The sequence below is a fragment of the Pongo pygmaeus genome, chromosome 19 (assembly GCF_028885625.2).
Source record: "Pongo pygmaeus isolate AG05252 chromosome 19, NHGRI_mPonPyg2-v2.0_pri, whole genome shotgun sequence".
NCBI lineage: Eukaryota > Metazoa > Chordata > Mammalia > Primates > Hominidae > Pongo > Pongo pygmaeus.
Genome location: NC_072392.2, coordinates 7,960,836 through 7,985,665, shown reverse-complemented (window position 1 = coordinate 7,985,665; position 24,830 = coordinate 7,960,836). Strand labels below are relative to the sequence as shown.

At 51.4% G+C, this 24,830-nt stretch overlaps 1 protein-coding gene and 2 non-coding genes across 5 annotated transcripts; 1 reads left to right on the top strand and 2 right to left on the bottom strand.

The window, feature by feature from the left end:
* Positions 1–37: 37 nt before the first annotated feature.
* TRNAQ-CUG (transfer RNA glutamine (anticodon CUG)) lies at positions 38–109 on the bottom strand. The gene has a single exon. It is a non-coding gene; the product is annotated as a tRNA-Gln (tRNA).
* A 521-nt stretch (positions 110–630) lies between these two features.
* On the bottom strand, positions 631–703 carry TRNAK-UUU (transfer RNA lysine (anticodon UUU)). Its single transcript has one exon. It is a non-coding gene; the product is annotated as a tRNA-Lys (tRNA).
* A 371-nt stretch (positions 704–1,074) lies between these two features.
* Positions 1,075–24,306, top strand: ALOXE3 (arachidonate lipoxygenase 3). Of its 3 annotated transcripts, XM_054456737.2 has the most exons (16): positions 1,075–1,157; positions 1,554–2,013; positions 2,884–3,088; positions 4,174–4,255; positions 4,806–4,925; positions 5,253–5,378; positions 7,647–7,750; positions 8,310–8,482; positions 9,315–9,458; positions 9,548–9,751; positions 9,841–9,927; positions 10,502–10,671; positions 11,256–11,377; positions 15,396–15,496; positions 16,118–16,288; positions 23,412–24,306. In XM_054456737.2, exons 1-16 carry the CDS (start codon positions 1,075–1,077, stop codon positions 23,589–23,591), a joined length of 2,532 nt encoding a protein of 843 aa, XP_054312712.2. In that variant the 3' UTR covers positions 23,592–24,306. The 3 variants fall into 3 exon arrangements, 2 of the variants coding, with proteins under 2 accessions (XP_054312712.2, XP_054312711.1); XM_054456736.2 differs by lacking the exon at positions 1,075–1,157 and having other exon boundaries at positions 1,487–2,013; XR_010124546.1 differs by lacking the exons at positions 1,075–1,157; positions 23,412–24,306 and having other exon boundaries at positions 1,744–2,013; positions 11,032–11,377; positions 16,118–16,229.
* Positions 24,307–24,830: the final 524 nt, after the last annotated feature.

Below are 24,830 nucleotides of genomic sequence, written 5' to 3'. Positions count from 1 at the left end.
ATAGTATTCAACATGCTGACATCAAAAAAAACCCTTAAGGTTCCACCGAGATTTGAACTCGGATCGCTGGATTCAGAGTCCAGAGTGCTAACCATTACACCATGGAACCTCTATCTTATTGGCTGTCAAGATTGTGTACATTACTGGACATTCTATTTTGCGTGTCTTCCACACCCGTCACTTAAAACGAAAACAAAAAATCTGCTGTTAGATATGGTAGACACCGTTATCGAGCACTTGAAATATATGAATTCAGATGTATTGCCAGCTTCTAAATACACATCTTCTTTTGAAGGCTTTGTACAAACAAAAAGACTTAAAATTTCATTAATATTTTTAAAATGTTGATTATATGTTAAAATAAGATTTTGGTATATTAGGGTAAGTAAAATAGATCCGTCAAATTAATTTCGCTTGCTTCTTTTTATTCTTTGTAATGTGGCTACCAGAAAATTTAAGTTCGATAATACGGCTCGCGTATGTACTGTTTTTAAACTACGTTTATTACCCTCCACCGTCATTAGCTGTATTTTGTGGAAACCAAGTTTCTGTCCCACTTAGCTTTAAAGACTAGTGACTATTTTTGTTACCGTTTCATGCTAAGTGCGGTACCCAAAAGCAAAAACAAGCCGCCCGAACAGGGACTTGAACCCTGGACCCTCAGATTAAAAGTCTGATGCTCTACCGACTGAGCTATCCGGGCTCTGCGTCTGTACTTTACTCTTTGCTTATAAGAGAGTTCTCCATAGGAAAATCCAGGCTTGTAGAACCGACAGAAAATTTTATCTGTGCAGAATATTTTGGCACAGATTCGGAAGCGGCGGGTGAAGCTCGCCTGCTGCTGATTGAGCTTTCTCTGCCTCCGGTTCTTAGAGCCCCAGCCGAGGCTGGGACGCAGGGACTGGAGCATAGTAGAGGCTGGAACGGTGCGGCGCCGGAACTGGCCGCGCGGGGCCGCTGCGGGCTATGGGCTTCTCCGAGAGGTTCCTCCCCAGTCCCAAGTGGCCCAGATCCCGGACACCCGGGCTCCCGCCCAGGATCCCGCAGGCCCAGGGCGGTCCTGGAGCGGAAAGAATGCCACGCGGGGCCTTCAGACGCTGTTTGCCGGCGCTGTATTTCGCTTTCCTTACCTGCCCTACTCCAGAGCAGAGAATGAGGTCGGGCGTGCCAAAGACTGGGGACAAAGAGGGCCAGGCGTGGGGGGATCGGTGTATGGGGTGATAGGGGAGCTGTTCCTGACCATTTGACATGTGCTGGAATGCGTGTGCGACTCACCTGCGTGTGGCTGCAGTCAAGTGTGATTTATGACCAAGTGCAACTCTCCACTGTTTAGTGATTTACACGGATGATTCACACGTAGGAATGCAGGTGCCCTGTGCTCATCTCTGCCTGGGAATGGGGAGGAACAGATCTTGGGGGACATTGGGGAGTGGGCGGACAAGTACTCCAGGGCATCAGTCCGGGCCGCTGACCAGGCGGAGGGCAGTGTTCCAATTATACAGGCGTCACCTCCTCCTTCTCTCCATCTCAGCATCTGGTCCCTCCCTCCGCAGTGGAACCCAGGCTCCTGATATCCATCTGGGTGAGCCAGCCAGAGGGACCGGCTGTGTCAGAGGCAAGCAAACAAGTATTAGAGTGCAAGATTGTGGGCGGGGAGAGGGAGCCCGAGCCGCCAGCAGGGAGCTTCGGAGAGAGAGAGCCCAGGAACATCCCAGAGAGAGCTGGGCCCTTCCTCAGCCCTACCCTGCCCCGCAGCCCCTAGCCCTCCACCCAGAAACCCAGCCCTGTCCGGCCTGCCGCTCTCCTCCTCCAGGCCGGCTGCTGCCGCGGCCAGCGTTGCCAGGGCATCCCTTCCTCCTTCCCATCATGGCAGTGTACCGCCTGTGTGTGACCACTGGTCCCTACCTGAGGGCCGGCACACTGGACAACATCTCTGTCACACTGGTGGGCACGTGTGGTGAAAGCCCCAAGCAGCGGCTAGATCGAATGGGCAGGGACTTCGCCTCTGGATCGGTGAGTACAAAGGAGACAGGGAAGCGCGACCTCTGAGGGGCAGGGGCCGCAGGCGGGAGGAGTATTCCTCCTGGACTCTTGAGATCCTGCTGAACTCAGGATACCGGCCCTGACCTCCTCGCCTTCCCTACTGAGGTCCCTGTCTTTTCTGGAGATGACGAACTCCATCCAGGTAGGACTGTGGAGAGGAAGGAGCGTTGGACTTGGAGTCGAGGGACTTCCCCTGGCTCCTAAACTCCTCCCATAATTGACAGTGGGCTTTGGGCAAGTCGCTTCCCCTCTCTGAGCCTGGGTTTCCTCTTATCTGGAGGGGATCTGCCTGCCTCTGCCAGCCCCAGGTGGCCTCCACAAGGGTTCCCAGCCGGCCTAGGAACCTAGTGAAATGCAGTGCCCACTGTGCTCGGGCACCTTTTTCTTTTCTTTTCTTTTTGAGATGGAGTTTTACTCTTGTTGCCCAGCCTGGAGTGCAGTAGCGCGATCTCAGCTCACTGCAACCTCCACCTCCCGGGTTTAAGCGATTCTCCTGCCTCAGCCTCCCAAGTAGCTGGGATTACAGGCGCCTGCCACCACGCCCGACTAATTTTTTGTATTTTTAGTAGAGAAGGGGTTTCATCAGGCAGGCTGGTCTCAAACTCCTGACCTCAGGTGATCCACCCGCCTCGGCCTCCCAAAGTGTTGGGTTTACAGGCGTGAGCCACCGCTCCCGGCCCGGGGAACCTTTTTCTAATTTATACAAAAGCCCAGTAGGGGCTGGGAGCAGCTCAGGTTTGTATGCCCGAATAGGCTTCGGTGTAGATGCATCTTGCAAGGCGCAAGGACCGCCTTGGCAGTTCCCCGCCTCTCACCTGCTTGCTGTCTTGGTCTCCTTAGGTACAGAAGTACAAGGTGCGTTGCACAGCGGAGCTTGGTGAGCTCTTGCTGCTGCGTGTACACAAGGAGCGCTACGCTTTCTTCCGCAAGGACTCTTGGTACTGCAGCCGCATCTGTGTCACCGAACCGGATGGTACTGTATCCCACTTCCCCTGCTATCAGTGGATTGAAGGTTACCGCACCGTGGAGCTGAGGCCGGGAACAGGTGGGCCGGGCACGAGGACTACACTGTACTGCAGAAGGTGTTCTTTGGGATTAGGAGTGGGGTCTCACAAAGCCCCAGAGTGTAGGGAATAAGATTGAGGTCAGAAACTCTGGGCTCCCAAGTAGATGTTTTCTGAAAAAAGGGAGCCTCTCAAGCCCTGAAATGCGAGGGTTTTCCAGACAGTATTGACTCTTCTGGAGACTCACATAGACAGATACACTCATATAGGCACGCGCCCTTCTCTCATACACATAGGAAGCACTTTGCTTTCCACAGCCTCCCTCTGCACTTCTCCAGAGTGAGTTCCTCCGGACCTCTGAGAGGAACTAACCTGCACGCTGAGTCATTAGATTTTAACAGGTAGAGAAGCCCTGACTGCTTAGAGATTTTAGCTGGAGAGGCCCCATTCCCTCCCCTACTACTAGCTTTTCTAGTGTGGATGAAGTCCCTGAGAGGTGCTGCTAGGATTCCTTGTTGAATTTCTGGGACCTTCCGCGGATGCTGGGCTTGAGTATCTTCAGTTTCCAGAGCTATCTGATCTGGAGAGGCAACAGCAGGGCTGCTCTGGGTGTTGGGAGGAGGCTCAGGATGAAGGAGGGATATTCTAGGTCAAAGTGAGGCAAATGAATATTACCCCATGGTCCATAATAAGTTTTCCATAGACCTCACTATAAACTCATCCATCTCCACAGCACATCCATCCATAGCTTCACAAAATATATTTGTTCATCAGTCATTTAAAGTGCATCTTATACACATGGTGCCAGGCACCATGCTAGAAACCGGGAATACGGAAGAAAAAAAAAAAGAAAAATGCATACAAGACGACTTCTGCCCTCAGGGAGTTTATAGTCTGGAGGGGAGATAAACATGCCAACAATCGGGAAGATTGCTATAATTTGGGGGTGAAGCTGTCTTGAATCCCTTCTACTGATGAACACTCAAAGAACGTGGGGGCACCGCCACATGTTTCACAGGGATGTGGCTGTCGGATTGGGTTCAAGGGTCAGGGGGTTCAGGCAATATTTGCAGAAGATGTTGTTTGAAAAGAGACTTATACCAAGAGTAATTTTCATTCCCCACAGCAAGAACTATTTGTCAGGACTCCCTTCCCCTCCTCCTGGATCACAGGACACGGGAGCTCCGGGCCCGACAAGAATGCTACCGGTGAGGGTGGCCTAATTTGACTTCTTTCCCCATCTTTATTGTGACCTCAGCCTTAATCAGATTGTTCCTAACTCTAACCTCATTCTCAACCTCGTGGGCCTAGCTTGGATCAGGACTCTTATTTGGACCTAACCCCACTTTAATAGTGACCCTGAGTCTGAACTGAGAACACCAATAGTAACAGTTGTCCCAACACCACCAATGAATCCATACTCAGCCCTCAACTGTCCCTGATGTAACCCAGATCCCAATATGGGAAGTGACCTGAAGTATCCACCAATCTCAGTCCTTTCTCATCCTCCCCCACTAAACCGGCCATGATTTTAATCTCAACACAAACCCATCTCTAACCCAGTGTGGGCATTAATGCCATCCTCAAATGCTACCCTATGTGAAGCCCAGTGCTTTCATGGAGAAATGTCCAATTCCTTGTCACCCATCCAGAAAGTAGGTGGTTTTTGAAGTTTTAATCTGAAGTCGTGTCTTTAAAGCTAAGGCTTGTGTTTATCCCGAGCATGACCTGCCATCTCTGACCTCTTTCCCTTGGAAGCTGGAAGATCTATGCTCCTGGCTTCCCTTGCATGGTAGACGTCAACAGCTTTCAGGAGATGGAGTCAGACAAGAAATTTGCCTTGACAAAGATGACAACTTGTGTAGACCAGGGTGACAGGTGAAGATTAAAGCCTGGGAAGGAGGGGAAAGGAAGTCAAGTGGAAGATCTGTCGGGAGGATGGGGTCCTGATAGCCAGGAAGAGGGGTAGCGGTCTATGACAATGCAGTTTCATTCAAGCATCAGGATGGGAGATGGCCCCAAAGGGTCTGGCAGAGGGGACAAGAGTGAGGAGGTTATTTTAGCTCAGGAACAGAGAGAGCAGGGGAGGAGCCGGCAATAAGAGAGACCCGGGGACTCGGAAAGCAGGAAAGAGGGAAGGAGTTAAGGGGCTGGGCTGCAGGGCCCACTGACTGGTTTCTGTCTTTCTACTGCCCCGACCCCCAGCAGTGGGAATCGGTACCTGCCTGGCTTCCCCATGAAAATTGACATCCCATCCCTGATGTACATGGAGCCCAATATTCGATACTCAGCCACCAAGACGATCTCGCTGCTCTTCAATGCCATCCCTGCGTGAGGCCATTGCCCCTCTAATGAACATCTGACATCTCTGCCCATCCATCCCCCTCCCCGTGCTCCCAGACTGCCCCTTCTCCCTATCCCCAGTATCCCCTCTCCCTGCCCCAGTCCCTCCTCTCTGGACTCATTCCCTCTCCCCGCCCCACAGTCTTCCTCTCTACATGCCGTCTGCCCCCTTCCTGCCCTTGTCTCCCCCTTGTGCTCCCCAGTTCCCCTCTCCCTGAACCCAGACTCCTCAGCCTCTGCTTTCATGATTGAACTCCTCGTGGTTTTCCCACCCACTGGGTGTTAATTGGGCAGGCCCCCAGCAAGTGTTTGTGCAGTGAGTGAGTGAGTGCTTAGGAGCCCAGGTGACATCGTTCCGGGGCCTGTCAGATCATTCATCCCCCCTTGCCGCCCTCCCTTCCCCAGGTGCCCACAATTCAGGGCACCTCACATTTTTTTTTTTTTTTTGAGACAGAGTTTCACTCCTGTTGCCCAGGCTGGAGTGCAGTGGCGCGATCTTGGCTCACCGCAACCTCTGCCTCCCGGGTTCAAGCGATTCTCCTGCCTCAGCCTCCCAAGTAGCTGGGACTACTACAGGCATGTGCCACCATGCCGGCTAATTTTGTATTTTTAGTAGAGATGGGGTTTCTTCATGTTGGTTAGGCTGGTCTCGAACTCCCGACCTCAGGTGATCCATCTGCCTTCACCTCCCAAAGTGCTGGGATTACAGGCGTGAGCCACCACGTCCAGCCCACATTACATCTTTATACATCCTATGTTATTGACCTATTGCCACAGGCCTACTTGTTCCATGTTCCATTCCTTTTGTTGTCGTTGTTGTTGTTTTGAGATGGAGTCTCACTCTGTCGCTCAGGCTGGAGTGCAGTGGCTCGATCTTGGCTCACCGCAGTCTCTACTTCCTGGGTTCAAGCAATTCTCCCACCTCAGCCTCCCGAGTAGCTGGGATTACAGAGATGCACCACCACGCCTGGCTAATTTTTGCATTTTTAGTAGAGACAGGGTTTCACCATGTTGGCCAGGCTGGTCTTGAACTCCTGACCTCAGGTGATCTGCCTGCCTTGGCCTCCCAAAGTGCTGGGATTATAGGCGTGAGCCACCGCGTCTGGCCTCCATTCCCTTTCCTTTGATTTAGCTTATTTAGTGAGTGCATATTATGAACTGGATATGGTGGGGCAGACACAGCCAAGTCCTTGCCCTGAGGAGCTCATAGTATAATGGGGATGATATATGTCCACTGGGCTTACAATACAATGTGGGAAATGATGAGTGTGAAAGATCCAAGGCATGTGTTCATGGAGGAGTTCATGTGTCCAAGGAGGTGTTCAGGCAATGCTCCATAAAGGACTTTGCTTCTGAGCCATGCCTAGAACAGATAGATTTTTATCATAGAGATGGAGTAGATGGCTTTCTACCAGAGGTGCAGCTTAAATGAAGACCTGGAAGTGGGGGAAAGCCGTTTTAATTTCAAGCATGTTTCTCCATATTATAAAATAATGTTGCAGGGCATGGTGGGGCACACCTGTGGTGCCTGCTACTTGGGAGGTTGAGGCAGGAGGATTGCTTGAGTCCAGGAGTTTGAAGCTGCAGTGAGCTATGATTGTGTCTATAAACAGCCACTGCACTCCAGCCTCGGTAACACAGGGAGATCCCATCTTAAAAAGAAGGAAAAAAAATAATGCTCACTGTAAAAATTCAAACAGTACAGACATCCACAAAATGAAGAGTATGTATCCCTCCACGTGTCAGTCCCTCTTCTACCAACCAGTGTACAAAGCATGTCTCTGCATGTTTGGAGAGCGGGTCTTGGTTGGCCCTGTCTAATGCCTAGGGTGGGAGAAAATGCTGGAAAGGTTGGTAGAAGCTGGCAAGTGGGGATCTCCATGGGCTAGTCAGGCTTGGCAGCTGGGGCTCTGTCCTGTAGGCAGAGGGGAGCCAGTGGAGGTCTGTGACAAGAGGGCAGCTTGGAGAATACAGGCCAAAACACCAGTGAGGGCGGCTTGTCTGCACCATAGGGCCGTGTGTGCCAACTTGATGTGCAAGTGCAATGACCTGTCTTAGGGATGGCTGCATATGAACCAGGGTCTTCCGAGGCCACAGAGCCTCCACTGGGCACTAGACTTTTTCTCCCATGTGGATTGTTAGGCATCTCTACTCTGGGGACGGACCCTGTCAGTTCCTCCAGGCAGAGGGGGACACAGTGATTCCCAGCAGACTCTAGCCCCCAGACCTCACCCTCATCTTTTCCTCTCCCATCAGGTCCTTGGGAATGAAGCTTCGAGGGCTGTTGGATCGCAAGGGCTCCTGGAAGAAGCTGGATGACATGCAAAACATCTTCTGGTGCCATAAGACCTTCACGACAAGTGAGCAGAGCCAGGCAGGAGATGTCTGCTCCTCACCTTATCTCGTGCTCAGACCCCTTCCTCTCCTTCCTGGGAAAGGGCCCTCTCCCAGCGCTCCCAGGGAGACTGCTGGATTTGAGTGGGAGGTGCTCCTGGCTTCACTGATGGCATCTTCCAGATTCCTCTGGAGAACAAAGCACCTTCTCTGAGGAGGGGATAAAAACAGAGGAGTCAGGAGAGAGAGACACTCTGCTTGCCTGGGAGAGGGTCGCAGTCATTTAGGGAATCTTGATCCTGATCAGGGACACATGACTCTCTTCCCCTACTCCAACCACCGAGTGCTCTGGGCTTTGGGTCCAGAAAGGCTTAGGTTCAAATCCCTGCTCTGCCACTCAGCTGTGCAAATCACTCCATCTCTCTGACCCTTAGGGTCTAGTATTAAATTGAGGATATAATGATTCCTACCTCATAGAGTTTTTGGGAAGAAAACCTAAACCACAATGATGAGCAAAGGACTTGGCAGGACTAGGATCTAGGGAAGTAGTTTCTAGACCAACTGGTCCCCTCTCTTGTCTCCCAGAGTATGTCACAGAGCACTGGTGTGAAGATCACTTCTTCGGGTACCAGTACCTGAATGGTGTCAATCCTGTCATGCTCCACTGCATCTCCAGCTTGCCCAGCAAGCTGCCTGTCACCAATGACATGGTGGCCCCCTTGCTGGGACAGGACACATGCCTGCAGACAGAGCTAGAGGTGGGTAAGGACCTGGGCAGTGGGCCTGATAGGTGGGAGGTGGGTGTGTCACCATTATGGACAAGGGATGTGTGTGGAGGGTATGGAAATGGCCCGGGCTGCATTTCACCTGTGGGCCTCATCCTCTGGGCAGCCGTGGTCCTGCACACTTTAAGTAGAGCAGATATGGATGAGGGTCAGATTGGAGTTGGGAGGCTTTGAGGCCTGAGATGGGGCCTGGTGAAATGGTGTGAACGCGCAGGGTGGCTGCAGGGACATCTTGGAGGAAGGCTTGCCCTTGTTTTGAGGCCTCCTGAAGAGGTGCTGAGGCCTAGAGGAAGGCTGTTTTAGGACAGGCCAATGGTAGGGTCTCCAGATGCATCAGGGAAAATCACGGAGAACTAGGAGCTCTGAGGTTGTCGGAGAAGAGGCTGACCCAGTCTTTTTGGGGCAGTCAAGCCCTCAGGCATTCTCCTCCAGAAAGCTAGAGACATGGTTGGTCAGTTCTCATGTGTTCATTTAGCTGTTGCTGGATGAACATGGCGCTCAGATGTCAGAAGGGGATTCCATCTGAGTTGAGAGTGGGAAGGACTAGGTATGAGGTGAGGAGGAGAGGACGCTGGCTTGTCCTAGCAGGCGAGCTGTTGCACAAGGAGGGACTCAGCTAGACCTCATTCCGGACATTCTGGGAAGGGCGGGGTACCCCACTTTGGCCATTAATTCAGGCACCAAGAATTTCTGAGACCTCAGCTGGGGACCTCAGCTCCTCTCTGGGGTGGAAGTGGGCAGGGAAACGGGAGGGAAGTGGAGCGCGGGTAGGGAGGGACACTCAGCCTCTGTGTACCTTCTGCAGAGGGGGAACATCTTCCTAGCGGACTACTGGATCCTGGCGGAGGCCCCCACCCACTGCCTAAACGGCCGCCAGCAGTACGTGGCCGCCCCACTGTGCCTGCTGGGGCTCAGCCCCCAGGGGGCGCTGGTGCCCTTGGCCATCCAGGTGAGCCCGGCGCCGCCGCCCCGGGATGGGGGCTCAGGCGCGAACCGGCAGCCCGGAGCCCCATCACCCCTCGTTCCTTTCGGACGCAGCTCAGCCAGACCCCCGGGCCCAACAGCCCCATCTTCCTGCCCACTGACTCCGAATGGGACTGGCTGCTGGCCAAGACGTGGGTGCGCAACTCTGAGTTCCTGGTGCACGAAAACAACACGCACTTTCTGTGCACGCATTTGCTGTGCGAGGCCTTCGCCATGGCCACGCTGCGCCAGCTGCCGCTCTGCCACCCCATCTACAAGGTCCGCGACCCCGGGTGGGGGCCCAGCGGGGCAGGGGCCGGGCGGCCTTGTCCCCGGCCTTCAGCTTACTTGATCCGCTCCGCTCGCAGCTCCTACTCCCCCACACCCGATACACGCTGCAGGTGAACACCATCGCGAGGGCCACGCTGCTCAACCCCGAGGGCCTCGTGGACCAGGTGCGGCCTCCCTGCCGGGTCACTGATCTCAGCCCCGGAAGACGCTTTGCCCCGCTACCCGCCCCCAAGCCCTGTTCTGCGCTCAAGCCCCTTGTGAGGACACCCGGGGTGTGAGGACACCTGTACAATCCCTGCCTCTTCCACCAGCCCCGCCCACTCCGCCGGTCTCCGGTCTCCTACCGGCCCCCTTCACAGACCCTGTCCCCCCCCCGGCCCGGCAGCCCCACCGCCCCCGCCCACCGCCCCCAGCCCCGCCGGGCCACGAGTCCACAGGCAGGGCAGCCTCATCCTGAGCCCCAGCAGTACCCTCAGCTGACCCTGAGCCCAGCCAGGCTCTCCGGCTTTCAGTTCATTCTTTTAGTTACCAAATACCTAAGGATCTCCTCCCACGCACGTAATGGGGCGTCAAGCTGCGCAGCCTGCGTCAGGCAGGCCCTCGTGGGTATTTGATCAGTGGATTGCTTCACGAACCGAAGAAGGCCTTCCTTTGGCCGAGTCCCCAGCCCTATCTCGTGCCCAGACACTAGGGTGGGGATTGGGCCGGCCCGGGAGCCGAGCTGTGCTGTGTCCTCAGGTCACGTCCATCGGGAGGCAAGGCCTCATCTACCTCATGAGCACGGGCCTGGCCCACTTCACCTACACCAATTTCTGCCTTCCGGACAGCCTGCGGGCCCGCGGCGTCCTGGCTATCCCCAACTACCACTACCGAGACGACGGCCTGAAGATCTGGGCGGCCATTGAGAGGTGCGAGGTGCGGGGCGGGACCAGCAGTCCCACCACGGTCTCCTGGCCTGGGACACTGTGGTCCCTGCGCTCATGGCGCCTGGGGATTTCAGGTGTTTTCACACCCTAGCATAGGGAATTCTTGAGGGTATGAATTGAGTTTGGGGTCCCGTCTGAAATGGCAGGTAGCTGCGGTCCAGAGAGGGGCTTGGGGGTGTGTGGATGCAGGGGAAGGAGCGGGTGTCCAGTGGAGTCAGAGTATCAGGGCTGATGCATCATTTAAGCATGGGCTGGGGCCTCGGGCAGGCAGGTCTTCCTTCCTCCTGGGTGGGGAGGGGGGTGGCAGCATGAATCAGACTCTTCGTACACTCCCCTACCCAGCCCCCAGGCCCCTGTGCAGGAAGGAGGTGTGGAGCACCCATGGCTCAGCAGTGAGTGGGACTTAAGGGAAGCCCGGCCACTCAGATTCCAGCTGCACCTGGGGGTCCCCACTGAACCCCCATGGCTATCTGTCTCTCTGCCGCCTGAGCAGCAGTGGGCCTCGGTTTTCTGGCCAGGCCTGAGCCCGTGGTTACTCCAGTGGTACCAGCATCTCTTTCCTGCAGCTTTGTCTCAGAAATCGTGGGCTACTATTATCCCAGTGACGCATCTGTGCAGCAGGATTCGGAGCTGCAGGCCTGGGTTGGCGAGATTTTTGCTCAGGCGTTCCTGGGCCGGGAAAGCTCAGGTATCCCCTCTCTATCCCACTTCCCGTGTAGCTCTGATGAGCTAGCACTTGCTCAGCCACCCCCTACTCCCATCAGTTATTTATTGACCAGCCTTTGAAGAAGATACTATTAATATCCCCAATTAGCAGATATGGAAAGAGGCACAAAGAAGGCTGCGCAAGTCGGGTTCCGAGCCAGCTCCGACTGCCTCCAAAGCCCTTGCTTGCATCCACTGCTCTGTGCCCCTCTGGTCCCTCGACCTTTCCACAAGCCCACCCATTCATTTCAGCTTCCTGAGCTCTGTCAATGTTCTGCAACGTGCAGTAGGAGCCATCTTGGACTTCAGAGGATTCTGGGAACTTTCTCTCAAACCCCCCTTCCTGTCCTGCCACGTGGCCCCTCCAGCCACCAACCTCTCTTCATTTCTGTCTGTCTTTTTTTTTTTTTTTTTTTTTTGAGACGGAGTCTCGCTCTGTTGCCCAGGCTGGAGTGCAGTGGCGTGATCTCTGCTCACTACAAGCTCCGCCTCCCGGGTTCACGCCATTCTCCTGCCTCAGCCTCCCGAGTAGCTGGGACTACAGGCGCCCACCACCACGCCCAGCTAATTTTTTGTATTTTTAGTAGAGACAGGGTTTCACCGTGTTAGCCAGGATGGTCTCGATCTCCTGACCTCGTGATCTGCCCGCCTCGGCCTCCCAAAGTGCTGGGATTACAGGTGTGAGCCACTGCGCCCGGCGCGAGACAGTCTTACTTTGTCGCCCAGGCTGGAGTGTGGAGGCACGATCTCGGCTTGCTGCAACCTCTGCCTCCTGGGTTCAAGACATTCTACTGCCTCAGTCTCCCGAGTAGCTGGGATTACAGGCGCCTGCCACCACACCTGGCTAATTTTTGTATTTTTAGTACAGACGCTGTTTCGCCATGTTGGACAGGCTGGTCTTGAACTCCTGACCTCAGGTGATCTGCCCACCTCGGCCTCTCAAAGTACTGGGATTACAGGCGTGAGCCACCGCACCCGGCCTTGGAGTTTTTAAAGGGTGACCCTTCCCTGTGTTTTGCAAACCTCCTATTAATCATGATCAGTGCTGATCCTGACAGCTCCTCCCTCCTTGGGCAGTTGTTTCATATTTGGGGGTGTCTGTTTCCTACTTAAGGCCCAAAGGGGGATGTAATTACTGTTAATTCAACTCTCCTATCTTACTTTATTTCATTTGTGTCTGATTTAATGCATCAGAACACTCCTCAGATTGACAACAGCTCTTCCAACAAGTATAAACCTATTGTAGATTCATATACAGTATTTAAAGGCAAAACACACTCATTAACCTCAGTCAGTCTGAGGTTAATTCAACTCTCCTGTCTTACTTTATTACATTTTTTCTCTGATTTAATGCATCAGAACATTCTTCAGATTGACAACAGCTCTTTCAATGAGTACAAACCTATTCTAGATTCACATACAGTATTTAAAAAGGGAAAACACACTCGTTAACCTCCACCTCCCGGTTCAAGTGATTCTCCTGTCTCAGCCTCCCAAGTAGCTGGGACTACAGTCGCACACTACCACGCCCGGATAATTTTTGTATTTTTAGTAGAGATGGGGTTTCTTTCACCATTTTGGTCAGGTTCCATATTCCGATGGGGGAAAAGTAGGCAATATGAACTACAGAAAATTTCCTATAGATGGTCTGTCCCCTTCTTTGTTTTTATTTTTTGTTTTCGCTCTGGTTTCGTTTTTTTGAGACAGGGTCTTGCTCTGTTGCTTAGGCTGGTCTCAAACTCTTGCACTCTATCGATTCTCCCGTCTCAGCCTTCCAAGTAGCTGACACTACAGGTGTGTCTGCCTGCTTTATTTTTTGTTCTCAGCCTCTGAGTTTAGAGACTCAACCAGGAACAGAGCCTTCAGAAAACTCCCACACACTCCCAGGCAGATGTCTGGTCTTGCCTCCCAACCTCTCTGTTCTGTTGCATCAGCCTCTGTCCAGTCAGCCTGACTCCAAACCTTAGTTCTCTTTGACTCATATTCCCCTCTCTGTCTTCCTAAATCCAGTTAGGTGGCTGATCCCTGTTGTCACCACCCTAGTTGTAGTCTTCCTCATAGTGCTCTGGAATTGTGGCAGCTGCTTCTCAACCAGTCCCACCTCTCCCACCTCTCACTGCTTGCCCGCCAAGCCTGCAGGGCCACCACCCTGCTAATCCTCTGAAATACTGCCCAGAAACCACATGGCCCTGCATGCCGCTGCAGCCTCACCTCCAATTAGGTCCCCTCCCTGTTCCCTCACCCTGCTAATACCCCATGACTTCCCACTCTGGCTTTTTTTTTTTTTTTTTTTTTGAGGCGGGGTCTCACTTTGTTGCTCAGACTGGAGTGCAGTGGCATGATCACAGCTCACTGCAGCCTTGACCTCCCAGGCTCAAGTGATCCTCATGCCTCAGCCTCCCTGGTAGCTGGGACTACAGGCATGCACCACCACATTGCTGCATCCAGTTACCTTTGTAAAAACTGTTTTTGTAGAGACAAGGTCTTGCTATGTTGCCCAGGCTGGTCTTGAACTCCTGGGCTTGAGCAATCTTCCCACTTCTGCCTCCCATGCTCTGGCTTCTTACCCTCTCATGCATTTCTTCATTCAACCAATAATTACCGGGCTCTTGCTATTTATTAAGTATTGTTCTAGGTGCTGAGGTTTAGTAGTGAAAAAGACAAAAATTCTGGCCTTAGTGGAGCTTAACATTCTTTTGGAGAGAGAAAGAGAGAATCAACAAGCATATGTCAGGTGGTTATGAATGCTAAGAGGAAAACTGAAACAGCATCAGGGGATACGGTGTGTCAAGGTAAAGAGATCGTTTCAGGGAGGTGGCCAGGGCAGGCCTCTCAGGAGCTGATGCATTAGTAGAGGCCTGAAGGAAGTACAGGTGCTAGTTCTGAGGATAATTGGGGCAAGAGTAGCAGGCAGAGGTATAGTAAGTGTGCAGGCCTTGAGTTCTGAATGTGCTGGTGCATTTGAGAACTATCAGGAAGGCCTTCATGGCTGGAGTCGAATAAGTGAACAGCCAGGAAGGAGATGAAGTGGGAGAAGGGGCTGGGGCCAGATCAAGTAGGGCTATGACAAGGTGAGTGAGATGGGAAGCCCTCCGAGGGTTTTAGCGAAGGGTGACGTAATCTGACGGGCATTTGTTCTTGCCAGTGTGCAGTGTGAGGTAGTGTACATGCTTAGGTGGGGACGTCAGGTAAGCTGCCTGCAGGGTAATGCCCACGGCTGAGTCTGGAGCTCAGGAGCCAGGCACAGCCAGAGATGGGAATTTGGGAGTTGTTGGCCAGTGGGAGGTGGTTAGAGCCATGGACTTGGATGAGATGAGTGAGGCACAGCACAAATGGACCAAGGGCTGAGCCTTGGAGCTCTCCCCTCTTCAGTCCTGAAATGCTTTTCTCTGTTGTCTTTTTTGCATTCAAGGCTCATCCATCTTTCAACTCACAAGGCCCCTCTTGTCCTCCAGGAGGCCTCCACTAACCACTCTGCTCCTGGTGCCCCTTTCCGCCCTGCCTGCCCTCTCCTCAAAGAGCCAAGCTCTGGTCTTAGAAGCTTCCTTCTGCTTCCGTTACTGTGAGCTTTTGAGTAACACGCCCTCTGCATCGGTCTCTGCTGCTAAGCCCAGCAGAGGATGGTTGGATACTGGGTGCTTGAACAAATCTTGGTGAACTGGGTAGGATTAAATCATTACATCCTAATAGGGGCTGCAGATCGAAGTGCCTTGGAAGTCAGGGAGAGGCAGCTGGGCACTTGGGCTTGAAGCTGGCTCTGTCATTGGCCCTGCCTGCCGGGGATTTTCTGGCCATATCCCAGCCCCCATCTCCTATCCTGACCCACTTCAGAGACCACAAACCTTGGTGATGGCCATCCCTAACTTCAGCCCAACAAGACAGTCGTGGCTCGGTGTTCCCTACTTCCTCACTTTCCCCCTGTGGTGAGCCCCAGTCCTGAGCTGGCCCTAGGAATCCAGTACCTTCCATCCACACCCTCTACCCTTCCTCCCCACACCCAGGCTTCCCAAGCCGGCTGTGCACCCCAGGAGAGATGGTGAAGTTCCTCACTGCAATCATCTTCAATTGCTCTGCCCAGCATGCTGCTGTCAACAGTGGGCAGGTGAGGCTACAAAGGGCAGGCCTGGGGACATCAGGTCTCAGCAATGGACTTGAGGCCTGAATTCGGGTTGAGAGCTTGGGTGGGTCAGAGTTGGGGTGGGTTTATGATTAGACTTGGGGTTGGAGGGGCAGCTGAGTGGGGTGAAGGGCTGGCATTGGGTGATGACTGGGTGGAGCTGGGTCCAAGGTCGTAATGGTGACTCAAGTTGATGTTAATTTGGGAGAGGAACTTAGGGGCTCCTCTCATGGTTAGAACCCAGCCAGGTGGAGTAGCAGGTTGCTCTGTATGGCATGCCAACCCAAGGCCCTTTTCTAGGATTACCTCCACTCTGGGGCCACCTCCTTCCCTAGTGACTCACCCCACCCAGTCCTGGAACACTGGGCGGGGAGTGACAAGGAGTAAGCTGGCCTCCTGCCCCACTTCTGGGACTTTCCACTCCCTACCCCTTCCTCTCTTGCCTTTCCATGATCCCCTCATTTCCCAACTCTCTTGCCTTTCCGTGATCCCCTCGTTTCCCAACTATCACCTCTAGGATGGTAGAGGTGGAATCAGGGATGATGAAGAGGGAGGTGATACTCCCCTTCTGGCCAACTGACCCAACTGGGATGGGGGTCTCCACAGCATGACTTTGGGGCCTGGATGCCCAATGCTCCATCATCCATGAGGCAGCCCCCACCCCAGACCAAGGGGACCACCACCCTGAAGACTTACCTAGACACCCTCCCTGAAGTGAACATCAGCTGTAACAACCTCCTCCTCTTCTGGTTGGTTAGCCAAGAACCCAAGGACCAGGTGTGTATAGGGGGTGTTGAGGGGAGTAGGGTTCTTTAGGGCCACCAGTGGGGGTGGTGATGGCTTTGTCTGGGGGCTTGAGGACTGACCGACGGGATTTATGTTTACTGCAGAACTGCCTTGGGTTCTTCAGTTTCTTCAGAAAATGATAATCCCAAAAGACATAGACTGAAGCAAATACCAGTTTAGTTACCAATCTGTCCATCCATCCATTTATCTGACTGTTCATCCATCAACTACTCATGTGTTAATGCAAACATTCAACAAACATTTGTTGGATACTTCCTATGTGTCCACATAGCACTGGGCACCAGGCCTATAATGTTGGATGAGAACTTCCTGCCTTCAAGAAGCCTGTGGTCTAGTTGAGGAGACATACATGTCAATGAAAAAGGGCACCACCGTATTGTAGGAGTTACTTACATGTTAATTTCTCCATTGAACACACACTTCCTGAGTACCAGTGGTGACCCAGACACTGTTATGGGCAGCTATGAACCTTGTCCTTGTGAGCTTACAGTCCGGTGATAGGGGTAAGGACAGGGCCCTGAGGAACCTAAATGGGTCTGGGGGAACCCAGGAAGGCTTCTTGGAGAAAGTGACATCTAAGCTGAAATCTGCAGGACAAGTAGGAGTTGGACAGAGAGGAGGAGCAGGGTTCTTTTTTAGGGAGGGGGAAGGACAGGACCAAGGAACGAAGGCGAGAAATCACTGGTGTGTTTGTAGGATCACAAATGGAAATAGCAGAGCGGAGAGGAAGGTAGGGCTTTGTCTGCACAGTATTCATTTAGAAGACAAAGGGGAGCCAATCAAGGCTTCCTCCACCCCCCCACATGGAGTCTTGCTCTGTCACCCAGGCTGGAGTGCAATGGTGCGGTATCGGCTTGCTGCAACCTCCGCCTCCCAGGTTCAAGCGATTCTCCTGCCTCAGCCTCCCAAGTAGCTGGGATTACAGGCACCCACCACTGTGCCCAGCTAATTTTTGTATTTTTAGTAGAGACGGGGTTTCACCATGTTGGCCAGGCTGGTCTCGAACTCCTGACCTTGTGATCCACCCATCTTGGCCTCCCAAAGTGCTGGAATTACAAGTGTGAGCCACCGCGCCTGGCCGCCAATCAAGACTTTTAAGCCTGAGGCCCAATGGTTAAATCTGCTTTAGCTAGGGTGCTCCTGTGGCTGTGTGAATGGATGCAAAGGGCAACTTTGGAGGCAGGAGGCTAGAGAGGGGCCAATATCTGAGTTTAGGCCAGGCAAGTAGCCCTTTATCACTGGTTCCCATCATCTTTGTTTCCATCCAGCCGTCTTGCACACAAGCTCTCTAACAGGTGAATATCCTTATTTCTCACGCTTGACTCCCTTTGGTGCTAGAAAGATTCCAGATGTTGCTGGGCACAGTGGCTCGTGCCTGCAATCCCAGCACTTTGGGAGGCTAAGGCCGGTGGATTGCTTGAGCCTAGGAATTCAAGAGCAGCCTAGGAAACATGGTGAAACCCTGTCTCTACCCAAAACACAAAAATTAGCTGGGCATATTAGTGTGTGCCTGTGGTCCCAGCTGCTTGGGCAGGGGGCTAAGGTGGAAGGATCACTTGAGCCCAGGAGGTAAAAAATGCAGTGAGCCATGTTCACGCCACTGCACGCCAGCCTGGGTGACACAAAAACAAAAAACAAACAAACAAACAAAAACAAAAAAAGAAAGATCCCACATGTTTCATCTTCCTGGCAAGTTTTAACTTGCTACCTTATATCCTGGGAATGGCAGTACTCTGTTTCCTGTCCCTATCTGCTCCCAGAGGGATGACGGATAAGTAGACAACAGGATGAGGGTGGAGGGCTCTCTCCTATAAACTATAGAAAGTTTAACTTGGAAACTTATAACAACAATAATAGTGGCAGCTGTCACTGAGGAGCTATCATGTCTCAGTTATTAAATCAGATCCTTTGTGTACATGATTTTAAAATATGAAACAAATACATAGCTCTATTTAAAATGCTTGGCAGCTGGGCGTGGTGGCTCACGCCTGTAATCCCAGCACATTGGGAGGCCAAGGTGGGTGGATCACCTGAGGTCAGGAGTTCGAGATCAGCCTGGCCAACATGGTGAAACCCCCATCTCTACTAAAAATACAAAAATTAGCTGGGCATGATGATGCATGCTTGTAATCCCAGCTACTCAGGAGGCTGAGGTAAGAGAATCACTTAAACCCGGGAGGCGGAGGTTGCGGTGAGCCGAGATGGTGCCACTGAACTCCAGCCTGGGCAACAAGAGTGAAGTTCCATCTCAAAAAAAAAAAAAAAAAAAAAAGCTTGGCGCTGTGCTGGCATATAGATGTTCAATAAATGGTAGTTCCACTTCACAGGGGAGAAAACTGAGGTTCAGGGAGATTCAGCAATTTGTTCAACAGCGCAGAGCTAGTAAGTAGGCTTTGAATCCAGTGTCATATTTCTGTCTTCTGCTTTGTTTTCTCTTTCTTTCTTTGGTGTGTGTGCGTGTGTTCTGTTTTTTTGATGGCTATGCTACAGTTTTAGAAATCAAGTATTAAGCCAGGTGCAATGGCACAGGCCTGTAGTCCCAGCTACTCAGGAGGCCGCAGTGAGAGGATTCCTAGAGGCTAGGAGTTCAAGGCTGCAGTGTGCCATGACCATGCCTGTGAATAGCCACTGCACTTCAGCCTGGGCCACATAACAAGACCCCATCTTTAAGTAAGAAAGAAAAGAAAAACAGAAATTAGATGTCAACCTGATTTTAAAAACATAAAACTTGTTATTTCAAAAAAAAAACACAATACAATAAAATAAAAAAACTATAGACATATTTCTTTTTTCTGAAGATTCTCTGGATCAGAAATTTGGGCAGGGCTAGGCTGGGCAGTCCAGAGGGTACTGGCTAGGGTAAAACACTTGCATGCGATCAGCTGGTGACCGGGCTGGGCTGGAAGCTCCCAGAAGGCTTTGCTCACATGTCTGGGGCCTCAGTGCACCTGTGTGGTTTTTCTCTCTCTCCATATGCTGTCTTATCCCCCAGGACTCTCCAAGGGGTCTCTCTCCAGCAGGATAGCCGGACTTCCTCATAGCACGGTGGCCGGCTTCCAAGATTGAAAACAAGCTTTCAGATTTCTTCAAGTCTAGGCCCAGAAGTGGCACTATTTTTTTTGCTTCCCTCCCTCCCTCCCTCCCTCCCTCCCTCCTTCCCTCCTTCCCTCCTTCTCTTTCTCTCTCTCTCTTTCTCTCTTTCGACAGGGTCAGGTTGTCTGAAAAAAAGCCTGGTCAACTCCAGACAGGGTCGCCCAGGCTGGAGTGCAGTGACGTGATCACGGCTCACTGCATCCTCAAACTCCTGGGCTCAAGAAATTCTCCCACCCCAGCCTCTCACGCAGCTGAGGCCACAGGCACCACCACGCCTGGCTAATTTTTTGATTTTTGGTAGAGACAGAGTCTTGTTATGTTGCCCAGGCTGGTCTTGAACTCTTGGGCTCTAGTGATCCTCCTGCCTTAGCCTCCCAAAGTGCTGGGATTATAGGTGTGAGCCACTGCATCTGGCCTAGATAATTCTAATCAAGGAGGAAAAAAAAGAGAAAGAAAGGGAACAAAAATACATAGCATTAGGAATGGGAAAGGCATATAACCACAAATGCAGAGAAGATTTTTTACTTTTTTTTTTTTTGAGACAGAGTCTCACTCCGTCACCCAGGCTAGAGTGCAGTGGCGCGGTCTCGGCTCAGTGCAACCTCCGCCTCCCGGGTTCAAGTGATTCTCCTGCTTCAGCTTCCTATGTAGCTGGGATTACAGGTGTGCGCCACCATGCCCAGCTAATTTTTGTATTTTCTTTTTTAGCAGAGATGGGGTTTCACTATGTTGGCCAGGCTGGTTTTGGAACTCCTGAACTCGTGATTCATCCATTTTGGTCTCCCAAAGTGCTGGGATTATAGGTGTGAGCCACTGTGCCCAGCTGATTTTTAAAATTATAATAAAATTATAATAAAATACTGCTTACAGTTTTATGCAAACAGATTCGGAAATCTAGACGAAATGAGTGCTTTTCTAGGAAAATAAAATACCTAAAACTTAACTCCAGAAGAGATGAAAAAACCATACAAATTATAAAAGGTTTTAAAAGATCTGATCCCTTTAAACCTCCAAGGGACAAATGATTCCTAAATCATTCAAACTACTTGAAAGCATAGCAAAAGGTGGAAGTTTCCTCAATTATTTTGTTGAATTATAGAGTCAGCACCTAACAAAGGTAGTACTCTTTTTTGTTTGTTTGTTTGTTTGTTTTGAGATGGAGTTTCGCTCTTGTTGCCCAGGCTGGTGTGCAATGGTGCGATCTCAGCTTACCTCAACCCCTGCCTCCTGGGTTCAAGCGATTCTCCTGCCTCAGCCTCCTGAGTAGCTGGGATTACAGGCATGCACCATCACACCTGGCTAATTTTGTATTTTTAGTAGAGATGGGGTTTCTCCATGTTAGGCTGGTCTCGAACTCCTGACCTCAGGTGATCCGCCCATCTCGGGCTCCCAAAGTGCTGGGATTACAGGCGTGAGCCACCGTGCCCTGCTGGTAGTACTCTTAGGAAGGGCAGTGGGTCTCATTGGAAGGCTCTAGTCCCAGATCCACACCTACCACCCATATGACTTTAGTTATGTAATGGCCTCTCTAAGCTTTATTTCCTTATCTTTAAAGTGAGAATAACAAGAATACCTGTCTTAAGGGTTGATGTATGGTTGTGATGGTTCACGTAAAGTGCTTACATGTTAGCTGTTATTACAAAAATGAAATTATAAGGCTGGGTGCAGTGGCTCACACCTGTAATCCCAGCACTTTGGGAAGCAGAGGTGAGAGGACCGCTTGGGCCCAGGATTTAAGACCAGCCTGAGTAATATAGTGAGACCTTGTCTCTCCAAACAAAAAACAAAAAACAAAAAAACTAGCCAGGCATGATGGCGTATGCCTGTGATCCCAGCTACTCAGGAGGCTGAGGTGGGAAGATTGCTTAAATTTGGGAGTTCAAGGCTGCGGTAAGCTGTGATCCCATCGCTGCACTTCTGCCTGGGTGACAGAGTGAGACCCTGTTTCAAAAAAAAAAGAAAAAATATATATATATATACTTATTCCACTTAGCTACAACAATCTTAAAAATATATCAGCCAATGAAGGCCAATAGTAAATAATAAAACAATAATACACCATGATAAAGTCTAATTTATTCTAGGAATGAAAGGAATGAAAGGTTGGTTCAACCTTATGCAATCTAGCAATATAATTCATTACGTCAGTAAAGATGTGTACCATATAATTATCTCAATATGTGCTGAAAAAGCATTTGATAAATGTGAACAGCCATTACTAATAAAAACTCAGTGTAAAATGCAACCCCCTTAAGGATTTTTGATTAGAAGTATATTTTAGGCTGGGTGTAGCGGCTCACGCCTGTAATCTCAGCACTGTGGGAGGCTGAGGCAGGTGGATCACCTGAGGTTGGGAGTTCAAGACCAGCCGGCCAACATGGTGAAACCTCATCTGTCCTAAAAATAAGAAAATTAGCCAGGCATGGTAGTGGCTACCTGTAATCCCAGCTACTCGGGAGGCTGAGGCAGGAGAATCACTTGATCCCGGGAGACGGAGGTCGCAGCGAGCCAAGATCGTGCCACTGCACTCCAGCCTGGGTGACAGAGCGAGACTCCATCTCAAAAAAAAAAAAACCAAAAGTATATTTCAGAAAACACTGTATTTATGGTGAGACCATAGATATCTATTCATTAAAGTCAGAGACAAGAAAACAATACCCAATGCCCACTATTACTGCTGCTATTTAACATTGATCTGGAGGGCTTCGCCAATCCAACAAAACAAGAAAAAGAATTTGTTAAAGATCAGTAGTATTGGCTGGGTGTGGTGGCTCACATCTGTAATCCCAGCACTTTGGGAGGCCGAGGCGGGCAGATCACGAGATCAGGAGATCGAGACCATCCTGGCTAACACGGTGAAACCCCATCTCTACTAAAAATACAAAAAATTAGCCAGGCATGGTGGCAGGCACCTGTAGTCCCAGCTACTCGGGAGGCTGAGGCAGGAGAATAGCGTGAACCCGGGAGGCAGAGCTTGCAGTGAGCTGAGATCACACCACTGCACTCCAACCTGGGCGACAGTGCGAGACTCTGTCTCAAAAAAAAAAAAAAAAAAGATCAGTAGTATTGGCAACAATTATATGAAGGTTCTAGTAAATAGGAAGTGTGTGCTGGTTAGGAGGCTGGACCTCTGCGTTGTCGTGATGAGCTGGTTGTGTGATATGATCATGAGGGAGGGACAGTCCTGTACACAGGATGGCAGTGACTGGAGCTCATAGTGATATTTCTCGATTGTGGTTGGCCGTGCTGTAAATTGTGGCAGTGGAGGATGATGGTGATTGTGTTGGCAAAAGTTCCATCACGGTGATTGATTGTGAAGATACCTTAGAACCAGGATGCTGGCTGTTTTCAGGAGTTGAATTTTGTGAAATTGTGAAGTAATAGTTATATTCTTGGGTATATTTCCTGGGCAGTGTTTATGTTGATCTAGGTTGTATGAGAAGTGTGGTTCATTCTTTTAGTTCACAGATCAGTTGGATCAGGTATGAAAGGGACCTTTAAAGATTTTCTAGGCCAGGCACGGCGGCTCACGCCTGTAATTCTAGTGCTTTGGGAGGCCAAGGTGGGAGGATCTCTTGAGCCCAGGAGTTTGAGGCTGCAGTGGGCTATGATCACACCACAGTACTCCAGCCTGGGCAACAGAGTGAGACCCTGCCTCAAAAATTTTTTTTTCTGGTTCAACCCATCCATTTTCAGATGCAGGAATTGAGTCTCAAAGAGTCAAAGTAACAGGCAGAGGCTTGCCAGCAGAGGCAGTACTGAATTCGGGTTGGCTGGCTCCTACGTCACATTCTGTCCCCTACTCTGTTTGGGGTTTGGGTGCTGGGGGGCCTCGTGTCAGGATCATGGGGTGGCAGTTTGGGGCAAGTGTTTACAATGGCTGCAACTGGATTGTGCTACTAGAAGCCACCTTGACTGGATTTGCTGTTACATGTGGTCCTTCATTATTCCCCATCCCATCCGGAATGTCATCCTGACCTCTTACCTGATGTCCTCCCAGAGGCCCCTGGGCACCTACCCAGATGAGCACTTCACAGAGGAGGCCCCGAGGCGGAGCATCGCCGCCTTCCAGAGCCGCCTGGCCCAGATCTCAAGGGACATCCAGGAGCGGAACCAGGGTCTGGCGCTGCCCTACACCTACCTGGACCCTCCCCTCATTGAGAACAGCGTCTCCATCTAACCACTCCCAAATACTACCCAAGAAGAAAGAAAGGTCCAAGCATGAGGAGGACCAGTTCCTCAGGGTCCTCCAGACCCTTCTATCCTCCCTGTTCTCAGTTCACCTGAACCTTCTCTTTTGCACATGGGGACCGTTGCAGCCAAGATGGCCCTGACATCATACAAACTGGGCCCTGAGCTGTGAGAGACCAGCACAGAAGCGTCCAGGGTTAAAAGCCGCTGACTAAAGTCCAATGCACAGTAGCCCCTCCGAAAGAAAGGAACCGCTTCACTTCTTGTCCTACTTGGGGCAGCCTCTTGTTCCAGCCTCTTGGAATGCCCAGCTTGGGTTTCTGAGCTTTTCTCCCTCATCCTCCCCCATCCCCAAACTCCTTCTCCTACCATGCCTTTCTATGTTCTCTTTCTTGCAAGCCTAGAGCCACCAGCCCAGCTTCCTTCTCTGGAAAAGCCTGGAAACTGGGCACAGAAGGACTGTGTGCCTGGGTCTGACATGTGGTCCCCTTTGTCGCTAGCACCTTTAAGGGCAGGGGAAGAATTGGAAAGCAGCTTGCCTGGACCCCTAACTGCTGTTCTCAGGGACAGGTTCCCAGGCCTGGGGTGTTTGTGGGGATCTGTCTTTCTCTCAAGCTTTCATCCTACTCCTCTTTCATCCCATTTTTTTTCTTTTTGTCCTTGAGCCCAGTGAGTTCAATAAAAACCAAAATATTTGGCTCTCATTTTGTTTTGCTGCTTTGATGTGTGTGTGTAGGGGTGGGTGAGGGTGGCGGTGCCAGGGGATTGCAGTGAGGGGGCAGCAGTGGATCCGTGGATCATCTGTTCTGGAGACAGAAGTGTCCCGGCTCAACCCACCATCCAGCCAAGCCGTGTATTCCTGCCCTCACCTCCCAGAGTGCGTCATCAGGAGGTGAAGGAATGTCTGGATTCAGTGGACTGAGAAGTGGAATAGTGAGTATTTTGTGAAGCCTCAGAGCCTGGGTAATTGTTAGCATTGCCACCGAAATCCAGTTCTCCTTCTGGACACACTGAAGGCTCAGCCTCTGGCCCTCTTGTGGATGGGTGGAGTCACAGGATGAGTTTTGGTTGAGTTGGGAGCAGAAGGGATGCGGATCGTCTCCAGGCTGGCACGGAGACCCCTGATTTCCTTCTTTCTGCCTCTCCCTTCCAGAAGCACATGTTGAGATGGCACTTGCTTGTGTGTCCAAGGGACTGTAGAAGAGGCCCCCACTGACTGAGCCAGACA

Excerpts from the sequence above, each read along its gene's own strand:
- ALOXE3 (XM_054456737.2), top strand. The coding sequence starts at position 1,075 with ATGCCACGCGGGGCCTTCAGACGCTGTTTGCCGGCGCTGTATTTCGCT. Across the intron at positions 7,751-8,309 it reads CCATAAGACCTTCACGACAA|AGTATGTCACAGAGCACTGG; the intron begins GTGAGCAGAGCC and ends CTTGTCTCCCAG. Across the intron at positions 9,459-9,547 it reads TGGTGCCCTTGGCCATCCAG|CTCAGCCAGACCCCCGGGCC; the intron begins GTGAGCCCGGCG and ends TTTCGGACGCAG.